We start from the raw sequence: 22,721 nt of genomic DNA on the forward strand, positions 1-22,721 counted from the left end.
AACATAAGTAGGTAACATATAATTATATAAATCTTTAATCTTCTATCAAATTAGCAAATTGGCAGTATAACAACACTTAATATTAATATTTATTATATTTGTAAAAAGTTCATAAATAGTACCTCTTGTTCTAGTTCCATAACTTATTTATTTGATAGTAACAACAATGACTCTGCAAGTAGTCTGAATAATAAGTGTTTTTGTTGTCAAGGTTGATGCTAATTTTGACCTTAGTCTAAACATGTTGAGTTTAGAAAATGAAATGAATTGTAAATTTATATTAGTTCTAATATATTTAAATGATGCACAATAAATATTTTACATACAGGATCAATGAATGTTGCAACGGTGACCATTTTTAAAATTTCTTCATTTTATGGATTTGCAAAATTGATTGCAACATTGTCATTAGTCTCATCATCTTTTCAATGCGTCAAGTGTGTTGCAATGTTCTATTGTCCTACATTGGCATTTTTAATAATAAGTTTTATATGTAGCTACGTAAGATAATGATCTAATTAACATTCACATATTATTATCAACATAAAAGCATATCAGTCCTTTATTTTTTCTGCTTGTGGTACTTTTGGTTCAACTGTTATTCTGAATAGAAAAATTCCTAGTTTATTTAAGGAATAAAGTTAGATAAAAATTAATACATTTTAAATCATCTTAATAAAGATATATGATTTACCTTTAAAGTGAACAATTGTAATGTAATTCATCCATATTATGGGATAGTTTCTCGCTTCAATTTCATGGATTATTCGAATACCCTATTTGTCAACAAATCCTTCCCAAATAATTGATATAATTGACTACAAACTACATTTTTTTTTCAATATATATTTTGTGTTATAACTTTGATATTTAATTACAAGATAGCGTAAAAAGAAGACAATGGACAATGTAGTGAACATAATTAATTAATAAATTTGAAAGTAAGGAATCTTTGCATTGTAGAAAATAAAGATAATATAACTAATGAAATTATATCTCTTTTTACATTTTTTGATAATGAGTAAATTTTTTTGAATAAAGCGATTGTAGACATCTAATTCTAAATTAAAGAAATGCATATCTATTTTTTTTTTTTGTATCTACTAAATTATTTAATTAAATAAGAGTAATAGAGTTGAGTACTTACTTTTCATCCACATTGTTGTCATTGATTTTTTTTTCCATTTGTTGTTAAGACAAATTGTTTTGAAAGCTTGTCAATGATAATTGCTGTCAATAGAGGATAATAATAATAATAATAATAATAAATAATTCAAAATATTTGGTTGCACTAGATATTGTTATAATGATATAGTAAAAATTAATTTACAAATTTCTATAAGACCTTTCTTATAGAAATTAATGAGTAAGTTAAAAATCAAAGATAATTAACGGATCCGTTACTAAAGTTTATATTAACGGAATATGTGATTATTTAAAAGAAGAAAATAGTATCGGTAAAGAAAGAAAATCATAAAAAAAATACTAAAATCAAAATAATATGAACCACTCATTTAAACCAACAATTACGCCAACATTTTTTTGTTTCAAACATGCCAGGCTTTTATACATAGACTTAGACCATGACTAACAGAATTAAACGTATTCTTAGGGAGCTAGTTGGGCTTGAGCAAAGTAGCTTCGTGCCGAATAAACGGATTGTTAATGACATTCTCATCTATCGGGAAATACTCCACACTATGCGTACTGTCCAGAGAGGTAAGAAATACATGAAATAAAAACAAAAAAAAAAAAGTAATATTTACAATAGTTAAATACATAATGGAATAATATTTTGCGAAAACTAATGTCACACTTGTGAAAAATGCAACAATATTATGAAGACAGAGCCGAGAACGGACCAGATTGCTATTTCTGCAAATTTTACATTCAAGACAATTAAGATCATATGTAAAAGGACTAAAGGAGTATGAAATTGTTCAGTAAATGGTTTCAAAAAAAAATGTTCAGTAAATGGAGAGTGATTACACATCACACGAGTCATTACACTAAGTTCAAAAGTTCTACTAATTTTATTTCAGTACAACTGAAATGCAACAGTTTCAAATAAATTGGGAGCTTTAACCAGAAAATATAAATGATCATTTATGTATGAGAACATGAATTATCAAGGAGCACTAGTACATAATAATAAAAGCAAACATAAGGCCCAAAAAAACCTACAATCTTTCAATTTCATAATCTCGCTGTGACCACACATGCTGATGTTGCGGCGCCTTGCTGATCAATCTGTGCTCCGTCTGGAGGCAGAACCATCACTATGGTAATTCAGGCGAGATGTTGAATTCCTAGACCCACTATAGTAGTAATGGCGTGATGTTGAATTCCTAGACCCACTATAGTAATGGCGCGATGTTGAATTCCTAGACCCACTATGGTAATTCAGACGCGATGTTGAATTCCTAGACCTACTGTCAAGCAGTCTGTCTGTGCTTCGTCTAGAGCTGGAACCATCCCTGTAATAATTTGAAGTCGCTGTTGATCTCCTTGACCTTGTTTCAGGTGGTCTTGCAATAATCCTTTCACTATCAGCATCCGAACGTTCCCTGTAATAATTTGAAGTCAGTGTTGATCTTCTTGATCTTGGTCTTGTTTCAGGTGGTCTAGCAATAATCCTTTCACTATCAGCAGCATCCAAGCCTTCGCTGTAATAATTTGGAGTCGCTGTTGGTCTTCTCGACCTTGTTTCAGGTTCACTATTAGCATCCAAACCTTCCCAGTAATAATTTGAAGTCGCTGTTGATCTTCTCGACCTTGTTTCAGGTGGACTAGCAACCATCATTTCACTATCAGCATCCAACGAGTCATCCCACGCCCAAGAATCAAATACTAAATCATTCAGAAAAGTAAAGGAGAGTTCAAGTTCAAAATCCATTGGGAAACCATTCTCATCACCCCATTCATCTTCTGCCTGTGGGAGGACTCCATCAAGGTCAATGAATGCACCCCCATCAAGGGGAAAATCAGTTAGAAGGTCTACTTCACCCAAATCATCCCCAAACTGTGATTGATATGCACTAAGAGTATCCCCAAAGTCCCTCTGGACCTGCAACCTCCTCCACTCAGACTCTCGACTAGGATCAGCCTCCGATGGACGGAAAGAGGGATGTTCGTTTCTAGCATGCTTTCTCAGTTCAATATATGTACCAGTGAAATTGCATGTCTCCAGTGAACAACTCCTTGGCTTTGAATCCATAACTGCCCGAGCAGACTCCACAACAAGACATCCTTCAATCTGGCCCCGGCAAAGAGGGCAAACAAGTTGTTGGCCCCCTAGAGACCTGAACTGTGCATAAGTTCTACCTCTATGAAAAGCTGTCCCTGATGTGGTATTAGCTACTGGGATAGATATTGATTGTGCTGCAGCAGATGACTTACAAAATTGGTCGAGACAATTTGAATGGCGGTAGCTTGTGTCGCACATGTAAGGCCTGCAACCTTTTCCAAGAGAGGAACAGAGTAATAGAACAGCATTGTGTGGGTGCTCCATACATATTGGGCACCTAGCTTCCTCCCACTCTTTCTCATCCCCTACATTTGGCAAAGAGCTTTCAGACTTGGGGCTAGCATCCCTTAAGCTGCATGGATAAGGAGATGCCCTAGCCCGGTTGGTTGACAATGAATTCACCCTCTGATCTTTTGGCATCTTCAAACACTAACAAAAAAAAAACAATATATGTAGACAGTAAGTTACTAAGAGAATGAATCATGTTAAGCAGCAAATATACATTTGAAAGATTGGAAGTGTAAAAATATCATGAGGTTCTATCTTGACACCACATATGCAACCATGGATAATGATAACAATAAACTCATGATTATATTCGGATATTCCTCACTTTAAACTCCCTTCATCCTTAATAAGAAAATTTATACTCCTCCATTACCAGCAACACAAACATTTAGTCCATTTTTACAAGATTTAAGATCAATACACAGACAACAGAAACAAAGTATAGCCCTATCTTCAATTTTCTCCCTATTGGAGATGTTATTTACAGTGAAGAAAATGCTTTTCAAGCTTCTCCTGTAAGCCACTTGACTTCAATCATTCATTTATGGAGACTTTGTTTGATCCAATACTCAAGGTTCTCTAAGATCCCTGCCTTTAGACATCCCTAGAACCACCCCAAACCCTAACAACAACATTACACATAATTTCACTTTTTCCTCTAAAAAAGATTGGAAGTACTAATTTTCATTTACATATAAGACTTTCGCAAACATTAAGATATAGCACCAACAACCCTAACCACCACCTCCCAGTCGACCGGCCAACCACAGTAGATATTCCCTCAAAATTAACAAGTGAAAATCCGTACTTTAGATCAGACGCCATTGAAGAACAGGCTCAAATTTTCCAAGACACTTTCACAACAACAGATTCCTTAAACGGAATAATTCAAAAAAAAAAAAAACCGATTAAAATTCTTAAACTAACAAAATTGTTTACAGGCTAATTAATTTCCGCGAATTTGAAAATAAAAATCCATAAACCTCAAGCGGTTTAATCAGAAATCACGAACAAAGAAGGTTTTGCGAGTACGTACCAGATACGCGAGGGGATGGAGGGGGCGAAGATTCCAGAGGCTGAAGATTTCCAAGAGTGGTGACTGGTGAGTGGTTTTTAAAGCATCCGTAGTATTAGGACTATGTTTATTTGATTTAGAGTTTTTTCTTAAAATGGTCCTCGACTATTGCTCATTCTCAGTTTTGCATTTCGACTTTCAATTGCACCTAATGTGGTCCCTTGACTTTCAAAAACTCACCCAATTTGGTCCTCCGTTACATATTTCGTCAAATCAGTGTTAAAATGGAGGGCATTTTAGTCAATTTACCTATTGTTAGCCTAATAAACATTGAGAAATAGTTGAAGGACCATTTTGATAATAGTCAAGGGACCATTTTGGGAAAAATTATTTTATTTATTTCATTTTTGTTTATTTTCATTTTTTAGATTCTATAAAATTAGAATTTCTATACATTTTTTTTTACAAATATAAATAGTTAAAATCGTGCAATCCATCCTAAAATTTTTTAACTTTTTTACAAACTATCCCTATGCAGATTTACAATAAGTTTCGTAAATTTTATAAATACTCATTTTTTAAGTACCGATTAAAATAATTCTTAGTCACATCCGTAGTACTAAATATATTACTTTGGATTTTTTTATAAATAAGATATAATATTATTAAACTCAAATAATTAAAAATAATGTGCCCACAGCACAAAAGATTTTATGATTGACTTAAAAATTAACTATAAATTTTATTGTTGAATACAAATTGACAATTATTAAACATTATTTATAATAATTATTGTGTCCCGTGTAATATACTAAGATTATTAGGTAGGATTTTTATAATTAAGGTATAATTTAATTAAATCAAAATTATTAAAAATAATGTGTCTACATTACAAAATAAATTATATTTGCCTTAATAATTAATAAAAAAATAAGAAGAAGAAAACATATAAAAGATGTCATACAATATCTTAAATAATGTAAATTAATATAAAATTTAATAATTACTTCGAAATCAAATACAGAAAATATTGCAGGAAACATTGACGAGATTTTACTTTTCGGCTCACCTGAGAAGTTTACTAGAAAAATTTACCTTTCGGTCCAATATTTTTCCTACATTTTACACTCTTTGGGTGTCTACGCTTGAAAAAAAATATTATTTTCAATGGTAAAAGTAATATTTAATGTGATACATAGTGATTGATTGTCTATGAACATTAAAAAAAAATGTATATGAGTATTTATGAAATTTACGGAACTTATTGTAAAACTTCATAGGAATAGTTTGTATATTTAGAGAAGAAAAGTCTGTAAAGAAAGTTAAAAATTTTGAGGTTGGATTGCGCGATTTTAACTATTTATATTTGTAAAGAAAAAATGTATCGAAATTCTAATTTTATAGAGTCTAAACAATCAAAATAAACAAAAATGAAATAAATAAAATAGTTTTTCCCAAAATGGTCCCTTGACTATTCTCAAAATGGTCCCTCAACTATTTCTCAATGTTTATTAGGCTAACAATAGGTAAATGGACGAAAATACCCTCCATTTTAACACTGATTTGACGGAATATTTAACGGAAGACCAAATTGGGTGAGTTTTTGAAAGTCGAGGGACCACATTAGGTGCAATTGAAAGTCGAAATGCAAAATTGAGAATGAGCAATAGTCGATGGATCATTTTGGAAAAAAATTCTTTGAGTTAAATATATGACTATTTATCCTAGTCTTTCTAGGATTTCCCTTACATATATATTATTTTAATTAGACAAAAATTTGTTTGAGACTGTCTTATCATGTGACGTGTCGGGTCAAAATAAAAATGTAATATTTATATGCACATGTCATACTTATATGCTCAAATGTAATACTAATTAGGAATAAAATTTGTGTTACTTATAAGAGTAAATTTAATACTTTTATGGAAAAATATTTGTATTTTTACGTTTAAAAGTATTACATTTTTCCTCAAAAGTATTATATTCCCTCTTATAAGTAAGGGACACTTGTCAACATTACTTATTATAAAAAATGTAATACTTTTTTTTTATAAGTAACAAAAATTGTATTCATGATTAGTATTATATTTGAGCATATAAGTATGATATTTGCACATATAAATATGACATGTGCATGTTGTTTCGACCCGACCGACCCATCGCACGAATAAGAATCCGTGAGGCGGTCTCACACAAGTGTGACCCTTTTCATTAAGTTTTGTTAATACAATTTACAATTTTCATCCATTAAGGGAAACCAGAACCAGAATATTTATTCGATGGTAGGAAAGTGAATGAACTAAAATATCCTTCTTAATCTTCTGTCTCATAATATGCTATAGACTTGGGTCCACCTTATAATATAGATCTGGATCCACCTTGTAATGTAGTACTGGGTCCATCTTTTAATGTAGAAATCTTTATGTGAAAATATTATACTTTGGTTCATAAATTAAATCATAACAAATTTAATCCATTGTAAAACTTGACTCAGACAATTGTCTGGCTGCTAAGGACCTCTAGGGAAAAGGGGATATATAATAATTGTCATTTTCATTATCAAGCATTCTGTTATTCGTTTCTTTAAAAATAACGTAAATTGAACTAAAAAACCCTAAGTTGGTCTAATTTGAGCTTGACAATTTTTTTATATTTAATAAATAGTTACTATATTTGTTTTAAAAATAAAATAATAAATATAGTACACTCAAGATCTACCTAAACTTATAACACTACATGTTAATTTAGTCAACGCCACATTAACAATAGCATGTTGAATAGGTACAACTTTGGTCTAATTACATTATTTTATTGATTTAGGAGACTTTATTGGAGCTTTTATTCAGTTATAACCCAATTGAATAGGTACAACTTTGGTTTAATTACATTATTTCGCTCAATTTTTTAGGAAATAATAGTTTATGATAATGACTTTGTGGTCAAGTGGCATGTATTGACTTTCTCAAATGGGAAGTCATGAGGTCGAGCCTCAGTTGATGCGGTATTGACTCTTTTGTGCTTCAACAAGTTTTATGAAGACGAGAGACTCTTTTGTGCTTCAACAAGTTTTATGAAGACGAGAGAGAGTGATTGCGCCTGTTAACAATATTTTTTTTTTTTTGTGACAACTCTTTTTATTTATTTATTTGCCTCCATCCTTCCATCTTAGTTGACACCTAAAAATTTTTGCTAACAACTTAACAAATGAGGATGTCGTGCAACCAACAAGATTTGAACCTATACTTATGGGTTAACAACGCAAGCACCAATCACCCAAATTACTCAATTTTCATATATCAAAAGGCATGATGTTCTACTTGTCTATGTGAAGATTGTTAGCATCAAGGTAGTAGGGAGATACGAGACATAAGAGACTAAATATGCTTAAATCAATTAACAATGACAAAAATTTCAAATGTGAAATAATTATGGAGCCAATTTTTATAGGTTATAAGTTTGACTATATTTAAATACTGATGTTGTGGAAAATCGGTTGTTGTGGGAAGAGTTAGCATATGATCGGGTTGCATTGTGCGAAGAGAGTGACCGACAAAAATGGTTAGGTTGATTTAAATACTGATTTTGAATTTTAAATTCATGTGTAATCAATTAATGTTAGTTTTGTAGATTGTAAAAGTCTTTTGTATCTCAGAAAATGTAGTTATTGGAATTTGGCTCTGTTTGGCAGAGCTTATAGCTTATTTTATGCTACTAATAAGCTATAAGCTCGGTTTGGTAATGTTCATAAAATAAGTTAGTAGCTTAAAATAGGGGCTTGTTTGGTTATCAGCGGTTAGCGGTCAGCGGTAGCGGGTTGTGTTAGCGGTTACCAAATAGCGGATTGTATTAGAGAGTTTGACCAGCGGAATGTATTAGCGGTTTGTAAAAAGATGTTTGATAAATTTAGCTGTTTAGATTAGCGGTTAACATGTAAAATGACCAAAAGGGTATACATATATTTAATAGTAATTTAATCATAATAATAATGTTTTTTAAATTAAAAAATTAGGATAAGTGGGGAAAGGAGCCTTTGAGGCTCCTATCCAATTTCATTTTAACGGTGGCAGGCTCCAATTTTGGAGCTTGCCCCATAGTTTATTTTTTATTTTTTAAATTTATGTAGAGGGCGTTTTGGGGAAATTTGGAGATTTCCCCAAAACACCAATGCAACACGCTAGCAGCGTGTTGCAAATTGACGGTTTGGAGCAGATCCGCTGCTCCAAACCGCCAATAACCAAACATAGTTTTCGGCGTTTTGACCTTGGTCAAAACGCCGAAAACGGCGGATCCGCCAAAAATTGGCGGATCCGCCATTAACCAAACACATTTCTTATTTTTGAATGCTACCTAAGGTAACGTTTCAAAATAAGCTAGTAGCTTCCTAACTTTTTTTTTTTTTTTTTTCATCTTTAACCTTATTATTTTAAAGAAATGACATCATTTACCCTTCCCAATTAAAACCTTTTTGGCTAAACATTTTTAAATTTTTCTCTTCAATATGTTTGGTTATAATTTCAATTTGACATTTGTGTTTGAACATTGATATTTGTATGAGCTAATCTTATGAATTATAAACATTTTGTTTTACTTTATATGTTTTCAAATATATATTCTTACTTTATGCCAAAGACCCTGTGGTTTAGTAGCACCCGGTGTCCCGGTTAACACTACTCAAAAGTATATTCATATTTCATCTTCGAGTTTATCAAAAAGCTAATTTTACCAAACACTTTTAAGCTTAACAGTTTTTCATCTTCGAGCTTATCAAAAAGCTAATGTTACCAAACACTTTTAAGCGTAACAACTAGCTTAACAGTTATTCATATTTCATCTTCGAGCTTATAGCTTTTCAGCTAGGTTTGCCAAACATAGCCTTTGTAAGCATGCTTTGGTTGTTGCAGCAAATGTGAACACAATAAATGCATTCATACTGCTAATATGATTTGTACTAATAATTTTTTGATTGGGCGGAAAATTAATTTTTTTTTATTTACCAAAAAGTTGTTGTATATATATATATATATATGTATGTATATAGATTATTATTATTATTATTACTACACTACTTAAGTACATTTTAATCATTCTGTCGCTTCTTACATTTCAACTCTCTATACTTATATTCCACTATAATTTCAATTTCACTGAATTACAATTCTTTTCTTTATAATTGCCGGCTCCCAAGTCCCAACCAAACGCCCTGTCATTTCATGGCATCTGGTGTATGTGTAGTTGTGCACCCTAGAAGGCTAGAATCATAGGGTAACCAATAAAAAATCAGGTTTATTCCAAGCGTTTTCAGTGATAGGTCTGACGGAGTGGAGAAGGACGGGTTGTAGCATCCAAAAAAAGCATCGAGCCTAGCAGATTGGTGGTGTTTCCGAGATCCATTTCACAGAGCTCTCTCCCCCCGCCCCCGATCCATCACTTGCTCACTCTCTTCTTCCCCTCCGCCGTGGAAGCCGATTCCGGCATACGCAGAAGAGTGGAAACACAGGAAACCACTCACAACTTGCCCAAATATATATAATAATACAGATAAATAGATATCTAGAGAGATAGAGAGAGAGAGAGAGAGATTGCGGGGGAAGGATGTCTCTAACGAGTGTGAAGATGACGGAGGAAGTTTGGCTAACTTGCCTTACGCATGCATTGTCCACAGAGACGGAAGAGATCATGGGCCTTCTTCTCGGAGACATTCAGGTTCGCCGTTTTTGCGCCCCTTCCCAAACTATCGGTCTTTTGAGGGTTTTAGCTGCCGAAACCCTATACCTCTTCTTGCCAAATCTTTATTCTTTTAAAGCTTGAAAGTTATTCTCCCAAGTGACCTGAAATTCATCGACTTATTTCCTTTCCTGAGCTGAGGAGGAATTTGTGGCATTTCGAATTGATTGATGAACTTCTTTGCATGTTGATTTGATTATTTAATTCGATCATTAGTGTCTACTAATTTTTTTATGCAACTTTCTTTCTTTTAAATCCCAGGGTCTGCAATGTTTAGGTATCTTGGGGACTGCAGACAAAGTGATAGTCTAATACTAAACTCTAGGTGTTGTCATTATTCAGCTTTGTTTTAATTTGTGGGCCGTAAGAAATCTTTGTTGGATGAGAATGAGGCCAAGAAATGCTTCATGTTGTGCACTTATGATGAAGAAATTTGTTGTGGCATTATAATGACTACCAGACTATGTTTGCACACACATATCTATATCTTTATGCTCTTGAAAATCGTCCTTGTAAAACTAGCTTGAAGATAAGAATCATCAATGTGAATACAAAAGTATCCATTTAAAAATTGTTTACTATAATGTTTCACATGCATTGCCTAAATGACCTAGGTTGGCTATGAATTTTAACAGTCTTAATGTGAGTATGTGACACCTGCACATGACAACCGCCCATGGAAAGCTTATGTTTATAGGACAGCGTCTGATGTTATAGGATTATGGCTTTAGGTTGATTGCAGAATCACCAGCTTGTGGCTTTTATTGTTTCCCCCCACTTATCTTTCATGCTCCATATTAGTTAATTTTGAACTGAAGCATTATACAATTTAATGTTTATCATGCATCTGAGTTACTACTGTTGCATTTTCAGCACTCAAAAAATGGTAGTGTGACAGCACTTATATGGGGAGCATTGCCACAACCACGCTGTGATCGCCGGAAGGACAGGGTAGAGACTAACCCTGAACAGTTGACTGCTGCATCTGTTCAAGCTGAGATATCCTTCCTGTTTTATGCACAAGTGCTGAAATCTTTCTGGGTTCCCCTATCTATCCCTCTATTTCTTTTAGTGTTTTTATTGTTGTAGAGTGGTGTCATGTGATAAGGGAACCTTTACTATTTTACTGCCTATCACATATAACTTTCAGTGCTTAAATGACCTTATTTGGCTCATTTTTCCACTACTATAAAAAATTTAAATGAGTGGTTCCATTCTGTAGCTAATTATGTGATGTCATCCACATGTTGGATATGAATTTTGTTGTATAATGCCGACAGTTGTTTTGTCCCTTTGTTTAATTAACTCTATAGCACAGAATGACTGTGGCGACAGGAAGAACAACAAGAGTGATTGGGTGGTACCACTCACATCCTCATATCACAGTCCTTCCTTCTCATGTTGGTATGCTTTTAAGTAACACATTAGCTTTTGCTTTAATTTGTCATGGGGAAACATTTTTGTCAGTACTTCATGTAATTTGGTGAATTTCATCATAGGCTTCTCTTTTCATTTTACTTAATGCTTCTCTGGAAGTACTTTTTACATTATTAGAATTTTGTATTGGCCTATTTTTTTGATAATAGTGTTAGAAAGAATTAGTCTTTAACATCAATTATTTCTGTGCTTGCCTCAAATTCAAATAAATTAGTTTTACTATACTGGAAGAAAATGTTACATATCAGAAACATGCATTTGAAATGATCATCTACGTGTTGTCTCTAGTCTCTACTCTCAAATGTGAGGCATATAACTATGTCTAAGTATTCAGAACTACAGGCTTTTGGTATATCCTGTTTATGCATGAGAAGCTTCATTGACTTAGATGATTTTGTGCTTAGTACTGAAGGTGTTCATGATTGGGGAGATGTAGACTTAGGAATCCAACTTCTTTGACTGGTGCAAAGCTTGGCACCTTGCAGGTTTGCATAAAGCTCTTAAAACATATAATGATGGCTTTTATTTGATATAATAATCTTGATATAAAGACCTCTATTATGTGATGTATGAAGTTTATAGTCTACCACGACCTTGTTTGGTAATTAGTAGTTAGCGGATTGTTTTAGCAGTTTATAGATAGATGTTTGGTAAAATTAGTTGTTTATGATTAGCAATTAACATGTAAAAAGATATATAAGGATATGCTTATATTTTATAAAAACAATTCATTAATTATATAATAATTATTAATCATAAAATAATTGTTAATTATTAATTATATAATATTTTAAAATAATAATTTACTATTAATGTTTATAAATTTATTACAGTAATATAATATACTTATAAAAAGTAAAAAAGAAAGAAAAAGTAAAGAAATTTGTGTGATGCGGCGTCCCACACTGCCCGATTTCAAATTGTGCTGCAGCATTTTATATTGTGCTTAATCAGCACAGCAGACCAGCAGTTATTGCCTGGTCTCAATTGCTGAAATTTGCAGTGTTTCCGAAATTGGCATTTTACCTCCAAAATGCCAAATGAAAAAGCCAGTTATCAAACACTTCTTTTAGATTTTTGACCAAGTCAAACAGCTAAAAGTAAACCCCAAAAGTTGTTTATCATACAAGGCCTATATGTCCATATCTTAAGTACCCACTTCCCACTTTCAGAAATAGAAAGGTGGAATATGCTTGCCTCTTGAGTCTTGCCAGCATCATGGCATCATCTGAATTTGTTTAGCAATTTGAAAGACCAAACAATTGTTGGTCACCCACACTATTGAGTTCCTATCTAGGTATGGCCATAAGAATATGGATGATTGGGATATGTGGCAGGTGGAGGTTATCTATGTTTGCTGTGGATGAAATAACGAAAATTTTATACTCTGCAGTTGAATACTTTTATAGTGTGGATACTACTGTTCTGATCACATTGCCCTTTCTATTATGCTCTCTTTCCAAAAACTAGTTGATATGCATATTAATCACCTTATCATTTCCTTTTTGACACAACTCATGAAGATGTCCGGACACAAGCAATGTATCAACTTCTGGATTCTGGATTTATTGGATTGATATTTTCATGTTTTAGTGAAGATGCACAGAAGGTTTGTGTAGTGTGTTCATACATGGCATGTAGAAAGCATTTTAAACAAGAGCATGCAATTGCTGAGTGAGTTTATTGCTTTTCCTTTCAATTCTTTTTTAGGTTGGAAGAATTCAGGTTATTGCATTTCAGTCCTTGGATGGAAAACAGAATCATGTTTTGAAATCTGTTCCTCTTTCCCCTGTACATAAAAGTTCTGTAATAGATCTAGAATCATCTCTAAGTTCATCAGAGACATCAGCAAGAGCTTCTGCAAGAGGAGAGATTCTTGAACAAGACACTGGTGATTCAAGGGCAATTACCTTACCTTCTAAGGTAACTTTGTTGATTATGACCAATTGCTCATTCTTGTTAGCAGGCTTCGGATGCTATGTTCTCTTCCCTGATAAAGTAGTCAAAATTATAGTCTCTCTTCTCCTGGAATGGGCATTTTGCAATTTGTTTATTCATTTATATGGTGGGTGTTTAGGAAGTGAATAAAGTAAATTTAGCTACATAAATTTTCTTTTGTTTGCAGTCTTGTGGCTGTACCCTGGACCTTGTTTCCTTCCATTTCTTTTTTAATTCCTCTTTCAAAGGTGGGGTGGGACGGTGGGTTTGGCAACGTTTTAAAATTCATTTCTGTATTTGAACCACCCACTATTTTCACTGCAAAAGATGGAAGGATAGCAATAGTGCCCATGCTTTTGTTTTTTGTTTTTCTAATTTTTAAAATTTTATTTCTAATTGACTTACTGATGTGCTGCCTGAGGTATTGTTGTTGCTACTGCTATTGCTATTGTTCTTGTACCCGTCTATAAATTTGAATAACAGATATGCTTCTGTAATATTAAAATGGTATCACTCTTTTCACTCCATTAATGAATTCTGTCCATATCCATTTGGCTAGGCTGTGGGAAGACCCTCAGACTTGGGGGGTTTCTTTGCTAATATTGATGCCAAGACTGGAGAAAACTTGCATACCAACACTGTCAGTAATGCAGCTATTGAGATAGATCACATGGATATGTCAGAAAGTATGCAAGAAGCAATGCACCTGTCAAATATGGAGATGAGGTACATTTGGAGTAGTACTTCAACACTTCATATAATCATATCATCTCTTTATGTACTGGTACTTGCATTTTGATGTTTGTGAGTTGTGACCATTTCGGATCATTGCCAAAGCATTATTTGAACCCCCTTGTCTGGAGCTTTGTTTTCTCTCATTGAAAGTATGAACAATTGAACAGTTTGCGCCAAAGACCTTGTGGTCAAGCGGCACCCAGTGTACACTCTCATGTGGAAGGGAGTGGGTTCGAGCCTCAGTGGAGGCATCTGTTGACTCTTTGTGCTTCAGTAGGTTGAGAAAGTAGTTATGAACAGATACTACATTGTAACCGAGTCAGTAGAACTCAAAAAAAAATTGAACAGTTTGCAATTTAATGTTTAAGAGGTTCTGAATTCACAGTTATTTTGTTGTGTGGTACTATACTGCAATTCTAATTGTAACCCATTGTCTCTAGTTATTTATTTTTAATTTTTATTTGTATATTGTATTTTATCCATGCCATGCTTCTTTTCTATTCTCATCTGCTTCCTCTTACATTTTTGTTTGTTAAATTTTGGCACATATGAAGCCCAATGAAAGTAGGATTCGTAAAAATTAGTCTTGGTACTACATTTTTGTTTGTTAAAACATTTTTTGCTTTTCTCCTGGCAGTGGTGCAGAGTATGTCAGGAAGGAAATCCCTCTTCTTGTTATGCCATCGTCATCACTTCTTAATCTCGATACACCTTTGAGTTCATTTACTGATCTGCAACGTGTACTATATGAAGAGGAGCGGACTGCATTTAATCAAGCAGTTACACAAAACATGAGGTGGCACATCCAATATATTGTTATTTCTCTTTTGCTTTGCTTGACGCTATATGCTGCTTTTGATTCTTGTCATCATTGAAATAATCTTTTTTAGGGATGGGAAAGTGCACCCTCTAACTTTTATCCATCACACATCCACATATCAGGCTTCCATGTGCAAACTGATGGAATATTGGTAAAAACAGTTTACGCTTCTGACTTCTTGTTACTATGCGATGTGTGTTATTGTTACTGACTGCTTTTCATATGAAACAGCTTGAGCCCTGCCATTATTGCTCTCCAGGACCGCTTGCGAGAAAATGAAATTCAGGTGTGAATCGTCTTATTTTGCTTCATACTTTCTTCTCCGAATTTGACCCCTTCCCACCTCCAAAACATAAAAATGAAGACCTTATAGTTACTCTAGTTCTTCTCCTTTTTGATATTTTTTGTTTTGTTTGGGAAATAAGTGTTTACTCACTAACGATTTGGGTATATTCCAAGAATGGTTTTTACTTTTTATTTTTTTTTTATCCTTAGCTACTTTCTGAGACACTAGTGTCTTGTATTATTTCTCCCAAGTGGTTGATCAAGTACTTAATCTTCTACTTCTCGAGACAGCTAAAGATGCTAGCTGATGAAGCCAAGGTTTTGGAATCGGAGACTAAACGAACAGAGACAACTACAGTTTCTCCTCGTAGAGGTAGCCCTTCATCAGGCCACAAAGACTTGTATCCTCCTGGTGAATTAAGCAACACAAGAACTTTTGGTAGTCCTGGTAGCCGGAGCAGAAAAGGATCCTAAACCCTAATATAAAGAGACTAGGATCCTTACTCTAAGCGAATTGAAGTGTATTATATGTAGTAGTGGGGTATTTCTCTCTCTTTTTTGTGCTTCCTTTGAATTGTAATTTTTGGATATGTTGAGAAAGTTCATTTTGTTAATACCTATAATTCAACTGCTCTTTCTCTCAGCTGAATGGTAATTGAAATGCAACATAACACTTGCAAAAGCTGGTTGGGTCCTATATTCAATCTAAGTTATGTTTCTGCCCTAATGTTCTTGAATGAATATGAATTGTGATATGCATGTGCTAACCATTGATTTCCAGTATTTAGGTATATAAATAGTTTATTTACTTAGTTTTCGTCCAGCTGTTCCTTTGTTCTCTTCGTGCTTCATTGAATCTTCAAATCTTGAACGAAAATTCTTAAGGCTCCCAAGAAGAATCATGACACTCAAAACAAGTTTATAGAAGAGTTAAACTTTAATTGCCAGATAGGTAATAGTTAAGAACTAAATGTGATTGACTTTGTTTTCAAAAAAAAAAGTGATTGACTTTGAAGTGGAAATTCTCAATTTAACTTGGATGCAAAATTGCCCCTAACATATATGGTAATAGTTAAGATCTAAATGTGACTGATTTTGAAGTAACTTGGTGGCTTCCCCATTATCTATTTTTTGGAGTGACTAAGAAACTTATTGCAATTACTATCCAAAGGTGTTTATTAGGTAAATCGTGCATTGTGATTTTAGTCGACAAATGATTATAAAGAGGTAAACCTGTTTAGGACATAGTTGACCGACTCAAATCAAGAAGGTCAATAGTCTTTTCTGTTGATCGTCTCAAACCAAGGAGGCCAATAAATTTTCTTTATGGTTAACAAGTTAACAATCTGACTAACTTGGCTGGAGTTGCCCCGCCTTTCCACAACTACTACAACTAAAATTGGTTTGGTGAAGTTAGCAAAGTTTGCACAAAACCATCCAATCCAAGCATGCCACTTACATGTCCAATGCCAACTAATTATCTACATGTTTTGCACATGCTAAAGCAGCTTAACTACACTCAACATGCTTTGAAATATCATGTTACGTGCCTTAGCTTGCATGCTTAGTAATATCATTGTGCCATGCTATACTAAGAACCATGCCCGCAACTTAATCCATGGAATATGCTAATAATGTTTTAAGTTTTAACCAATACGCTGACATCAAATGTGGGCAAAACAAATAACAATGCCTAAACTTTTGCCACAAACTAACTTTTGTATTAGGTACATTGCCATAGCCCAAACCAAAGCCTTGTGCACCACATGCACATGCACATCAAACTTCAACAACTCATTCTTTTCCTAACTCTTATAATGCTTCACAACCTCCCATGGTATTCAAATCAACTTCTCTTCTATGTAAAAAAAAAAATAAAAAAAAAAAAAAATATATATATATATATATATATATATATATATATATATATATATATANACAAGAACTTTTGGTAGTCCTGGTAGCCGGAGCAGAAAAGGATCCTAAACCCTAATATAAAGAGACTAGGATCCTTACTCTAAGCGAATTGAAGTGTATTATATGTAGTAGTGGGGTATTTCTCTCTCTTTTTTGTGCTTCCTTTGAATTGTAATTTTTGGATATGTTGAGAAAGTTCATTTTGTTAATACCTATAATTCAACTGCTCTTTCTCTCAGCTGAATGGTAATTGAAATGCAACATAACACTTGCAAAAGCTGGTTGGGTCCTATATTCAATCTAAGTTATGTTTCTGCCCTAATGTTCTTGAATGAATATGAATTGTGATATGCATGTGCTAACCATTGATTTCCAGTATTTAGGTATATAAATAGTTTATTTACTTAGTTTTCGTCCAGCTGTTCCTTTGTTCTCTTCGTGCTTCATTGAATCTTCAAATCTTGAACGAAAATTCTTAAGGCTCCCAAGAAGAATCATGACACTCAAAACAAGTTTATAGAAGAGTTAAACTTTAATTGCCAGATAGGTAATAGTTAAGAACTAAATGTGATTGACTTTGTTTTCAAAAAAAAAAGTGATTGACTTTGAAGTGGAAATTCTCAATTTAACTTGGATGCAAAATTGCCCCTAACATATATGGTAATAGTTAAGATCTAAATGTGACTGATTTTGAAGTAACTTGGTGGCTTCCCCATTATCTATTTTTTGGAGTGACTAAGAAACTTATTGCAATTACTATCCAAAGGTGTTTATTAGGTAAATCGTGCATTGTGATTTTAGTCGACAAATGATTATAAAGAGGTAAACCTGTTTAGGACATAGTTGACCGACTCAAATCAAGAAGGTCAATAGTCTTTTCTGTTGATCGTCTCAAACCAAGGAGGCCAATAAATTTTCTTTATGGTTAACAAGTTAACAATCTGACTAACTTGGCTGGAGTTGCCCCGCCTTTCCACAACTACTACAACTAAAATTGGTTTGGTGAAGTTAGCAAAGTTTGCACAAAACCATCCAATCCAAGCATGCCACTTACATGTCCAATGCCAACTAATTATCTACATGTTTTGCACATGCTAAAGCAGCTTAACTACACTCAACATGCTTTGAAATATCATGTTACGTGCCTTAGCTTGCATGCTTAGTAATATCATTGTGCCATGCTATACTAAGAACCATGCCCGCAACTTAATCCATGGAATATGCTAATAATGTTTTAAGTTTTAACCAATACGCTGACATCAAATGTGGGCAAAACAAATAACAATGCCTAAACTTTTGCCACAAACTAACTTTTGTATTAGGTACATTGCCATAGCCCAAACCAAAGCCTTGTGCACCACATGCACATGCACATCAAACTTCAACAACTCATTCTTTTCCTAACTCTTATAATGCTTCACAACCTCCCATGGTATTCAAATCAACTTCTCTTCTATGTAAAAAAAAAAAAAAAAAAAAAAAAAATATATATATATATATATATATATATATATATATATATATATATATATATTACAATGAAAAAAATAAAGGATGAAGGGACACAATTCATATCCGTGACCCTTACCATGTTGATTCAAGTATTGTAACATAAAAGTTGGGCCTGGACCCTTGTAAACCTAACTCGATTTATCAAAATATAAAGTCAGAGGAGACCTAATTCAAGTTGTTATCTTTAATTTATTAAAGTATAAACTTTGATCTTTATTAAAATATATAAATTAAAGTGAGAAGAGACCTAACACAAGTTGACAAAGTTGGAGGAGAGAGAAAAAGAAACCGTCCAAGTGAGTCTATCCTACGTTGACATCTCTTTTCCAGATAGTAATAATATCTTTATATAAAACGCTACTTTATATATAAAACGCTACTCTATATCACCTCGTTCACATCGTCTACAAGCAAAGCTTCAAACTTTTTCCGTAGAGTTACTCCTCCAAAGGAGATTTTCACTATCTTCATGGCTGCATGTAACTTTCCGCTTCTCTTTTCTCTATATTGACACTTCAACTATGTATATATCCATATATTACATACCAATTTAATCAAACAAAACTTCTTATTTGATTTGAGTAGAATGCTGAATTGCGTTTGAATTACTCTCTTTCCCCATCACTTCAATCGAAACTCCGGACACCTCTATTTTCTTGGTTTCAGTTTTTCTTTTCGAATTTGTTTTATAATCTCGATAATCTGCTGATCGGCTGGTTCTGAGTTTTTTGTTTTTGGTTTCCAACAGTCAAGCTAGAGGGTTCTACTCTGAAGATTACAAGCCTGAATTTGGGTTCCACGAGACCCAAATTGACTACATTTGGTGCTGTAAAAAGTCAGTCTTTGGTTCAGTATAATGGTCTGCTAATATCCTCCAAGCCAAAGAAACCATTGGTGGGGTGTCGAGCTTCCATTTCTGAAACTCAATGTGGGTTTGTATTTTTAGTTTTGTCCTTTTCATTCACTTGCATGTAGTTTTGGTTTTCTTTCTCAAGTTTTGGTTTCTTAAGGTTTTAATGTGCTCTATATAATTTTCTTTCTTTCTAGTCTATCTGATGTAGACTTGAGGAAAAACTATTATATTCTTCAAAGTTTAATGTAAACTATTGTAAAAGGCTCCATATAGATCACTCAAACTCCTTAGCTTGTGGACATCCTCTCATCTAATGGTTGTGATTTACCCCTTCAATATCCTATCAGGCCGGGGTGTGGGGGCTTGGGTCAAGGGAATTTCGCCTTCTGTGGGCGAGGAAATAAAAAGAAACCCTAATAAGGAAAAAAAATTAATGAACTCATACCAGGAAAAAACTTGGCAACACTCAGGTTTAATTGTTCTTGTTTGTACTTAATGCTGATGGCTCTAGTGTTTAAACATAAATGTGAAACCTTTTCAAATTCTGAGCATATATGGTAATAATTGATGGGTTTTGGTATGTAATTCATACATGTTAAATTAGTGCTTTTTTGGCCTATCTAATTAAGCTGGATGAAACTAGGATGGACTTCTATTATTATATTTGTTCTGTTGTTGAAGCAATCATATATATATTATATATTCCATTACTTCACTGTTCATCTTGCAAGAATGGAGTTGGCAGGTGAATATACATAAGAGTCCTTTAGAAATTTATACTTTCAATGATTATAATACTCCCCAATAGTTTTATATATGCTCTTGGAATGGAAATTATTCTTTTGTGTGTGTGTGTGTAAAGTAACACTTTGCTGTTTCTGGTAAACACTTTCCATTTAATGATCGAGTTACGCTCCTTCTTATATAACTGCTGCGTCTCCTTCTTACTTGTGTTTGTATTTTTTTTGCTCTGTAAAAACTCAGCTAAGAAAAGTTCAGATGGAAATCATAAGGAGGTTTTCTCTTCACCTGCAGTTAGCCAACTCATTCCATACTCGAGAGAGGTGAGCATCTCGATCGGCTTTGCATTGTAATTACTTGTCTGATGGAGTGAAAATTTCTTTCTGCCCTTTAAAAGTGGCATGATCAGGAGGATTAGAGGGGACAAAAAAGGAATAGATTAGAACACAAAGGAAAAAGTTTTTTGTCAAATGCTTGAGATGTATGTGTCTTAGCCACGCTTGTATACATGATGGCATTTTGTTTAACTCCGAATCTCCGATGCTGTCTTGCTTTTATAGATACAGAATCTACTCACAGAATTCTCTGATTCAGAATCAATTGCAGAGTTTCAGATAAAAGTAAGCAATGTTTCCTTCTTTTCCAAGTATTTCCTATTATGGCATCCTTGATGAGTAGTTCTCTGCTACATTTGTATCTTCATCATCTACTTTTAATCTTTCTTTTCTTTATCACAATATTTTCAACTCACCTTCTTTGTTTTCTTCTAGATCGGTGAATTTGAGTTACATGTAATGAGGAACTTAAACGGGAAAAGCACGCCACCTCCTCCAATAACTGCACCTCTCACTCTCGCTGTCTCTACAGCTGCTGAAGCACCTAACTCATACACTTCAATCTCAACAAAATCCTTAGCCCTCGGTAAACCGTTAGTGACCCCTTGTGAAAAAGATGCATTGCTTGCTAGAGCTGCCGAGGAAGGTTTTGTTGTAATTCAGTCCCTTAGGGTAAGAACTAAGAATATATATATTTGTGATTAATATGCATGATATAATTAAATACAAGCTGTACGTGTGTGTCTTGAGTAGTCCAGCACTAAGTTTTTGCGTTGCAGGTTGGGTTTTTTAGGAGATCTCGTACTGTTAAAGGAAAGAGCGGTCCACCATCTTGTAAAGAGGTAGGATCAGAACCGCGTTGTATGATTTCTCATCCAGTTCTCGTCGTCCAACTACTAACTGAATGTTTATTTGGTACTCTTAACAGAATCAAGTAGTTGATGAGGGCCAAATTCTCTGCTACGTTGATCAGCTTGGTGGGGAGATGCCTATTGAGGTTTAATTTGGACCTTGATTTTGACCTAATAATTTCTTAATGAGTCGAACTACTGATTCAATGGTCTACAACTGATCATTTTTCCCTATCGGTTGAAACTTTTGCAGGCTGATGTATCGGGAGAAGTTGTCAGCATATTGCTGGAAGATGGAGGTATGTATGTATGTATGTATGTTTCTTCGAGTGTGATACGATCGTTTATATATGTAGCGTATGACTTGATATTCTGGTGTATGTGTTGTGCAGCTCCGGTTGGATATGGCGATCCCTTGATTGTCATTTCGCCTTCTTTCCCTGGCGTAAAAGAGCTTCCATAGATTATCTGTTGTAGCCTAAACCTTAGTATGTACCTTATTATATATGCTCATTTTCAATATTGAAGAAAGTAGATAGATTGTATAGGGAATTGGTCAGAATGTAGATCCATCCTGCAACTAATTTAGTCTCTCTGTTGTGTTGTTTTTCTTTACAAGTTACAACTCAGTGAAATTTGATAAGGAGTGGCTCAATATAATGATACATGGACTACCTTGTTTGCAAATTAAACTTTTGTAGCAAAGTTGCTTTGCCTTGGGATTTTGTGCTCTCTTCGCGATTCCATGTAACTTTCCACTTTGCTTTTCTCTATATTGACACTTCACTTCAACTATCTTTGTATAGATATTTTACATGTCAATTTTGTCCTGACAAGCTAGTGACAACATCGTTATATAAAGCTTTTTTTTTTTTTTGTGCCACCTTATTTACATCGTCTGCGAGCAAAGTTTCAGGCTTTTGTCACAAAATTCTTTTACGGGGTGGTTTTACTCTCATTCATGGTTACATATAACTTTAATTTTCACTTTTTTTTTTTTTTTTTTTTTTTTTTTTTTTATTT

The 22,721-nt window shown here is 33.7% G+C and overlaps 3 protein-coding genes across 3 annotated transcripts; 2 read left to right on the plus strand and 1 right to left on the minus strand.

The window, feature by feature from the left end:
- Positions 1-1,948: 1,948 nt before the first annotated feature.
- On the minus strand, positions 1,949-4,669 carry LOC115997353. Its single transcript, XM_031236897.1, has 2 exons — positions 4,572-4,669; positions 1,949-3,676 (listed from the first exon to the last, which is right to left on the minus strand). Exon 2 carries the CDS (start codon positions 3,665-3,667, stop codon positions 2,246-2,248), a length of 1,422 nt encoding a protein of 473 aa, XP_031092757.1. The 5' UTR covers positions 3,668-3,676; positions 4,572-4,669; the 3' UTR covers positions 1,949-2,245.
- A 5,473-nt stretch (positions 4,670-10,142) lies between these two features.
- LOC115997095 (lys-63-specific deubiquitinase BRCC36-like) lies at positions 10,143-17,728 on the plus strand. Its single transcript, XM_031236573.1, has 11 exons — positions 10,143-10,253; positions 11,148-11,273; positions 11,591-11,678; positions 13,235-13,320; positions 13,422-13,634; positions 14,209-14,375; positions 15,022-15,180; positions 15,275-15,355; positions 15,436-15,490; positions 15,781-15,928; positions 17,441-17,728. Exons 1-11 carry the CDS (start codon positions 10,143-10,145, stop codon positions 17,473-17,475), a joined length of 1,269 nt encoding a protein of 422 aa, XP_031092433.1. The 3' UTR covers positions 17,476-17,728.
- A 1,659-nt stretch (positions 17,729-19,387) lies between these two features.
- On the plus strand, positions 19,388-21,850 carry LOC115995862. Its single transcript, XM_031235009.1, has 7 exons — positions 19,388-19,397; positions 19,667-19,846; positions 20,756-20,835; positions 21,073-21,132; positions 21,283-21,519; positions 21,627-21,689; positions 21,776-21,850. The coding sequence occupies exons 1-7, from the start codon at positions 19,388-19,390 to the stop codon at positions 21,848-21,850; spliced, it is 705 nt and encodes a 234-aa protein (XP_031090869.1).
- Positions 21,851-22,721: the final 871 nt, after the last annotated feature.

The sequence above is a fragment of the Ipomoea triloba genome, chromosome 11, assembly GCF_003576645.1.
Source record: "Ipomoea triloba cultivar NCNSP0323 chromosome 11, ASM357664v1".
Classification (NCBI taxonomy): Eukaryota; Viridiplantae; Streptophyta; class Magnoliopsida; order Solanales; family Convolvulaceae; genus Ipomoea; species Ipomoea triloba.

Bases quoted from the DNA above. Each gene is read 5' to 3' on its own strand.
- LOC115997353 (XM_031236897.1), bottom strand. From the start codon at position 3,667: ATGCCAAAAGATCAGAGGGTGAATTCATTGTCAACCAACCGGGCTAGG.
- LOC115997095 (XM_031236573.1), top strand. From the start codon at position 10,143: ATGTCTCTAACGAGTGTGAAGATGACGGAGGAAGTTTGGCTAACTTGC. The intron at 11,274-11,590 runs ATATCCTTCCTG...ACTCTATAGCAC, and splicing joins CTGCATCTGTTCAAGCTGAG to AGAATGACTGTGGCGACAGG. The intron at 14,376-15,021 runs GTACATTTGGAG...TTCTCCTGGCAG, and splicing joins CTGTCAAATATGGAGATGAG to TGGTGCAGAGTATGTCAGGA.
- LOC115995862 (XM_031235009.1), top strand. The intron at 21,520-21,626 runs GTAAGAACTAAG...TTTGCGTTGCAG, and splicing joins TTGTAATTCAGTCCCTTAGG to GTTGGGTTTTTTAGGAGATC. The intron at 21,690-21,775 runs GTAGGATCAGAA...TACTCTTAACAG, and splicing joins GTCCACCATCTTGTAAAGAG to AATCAAGTAGTTGATGAGGG.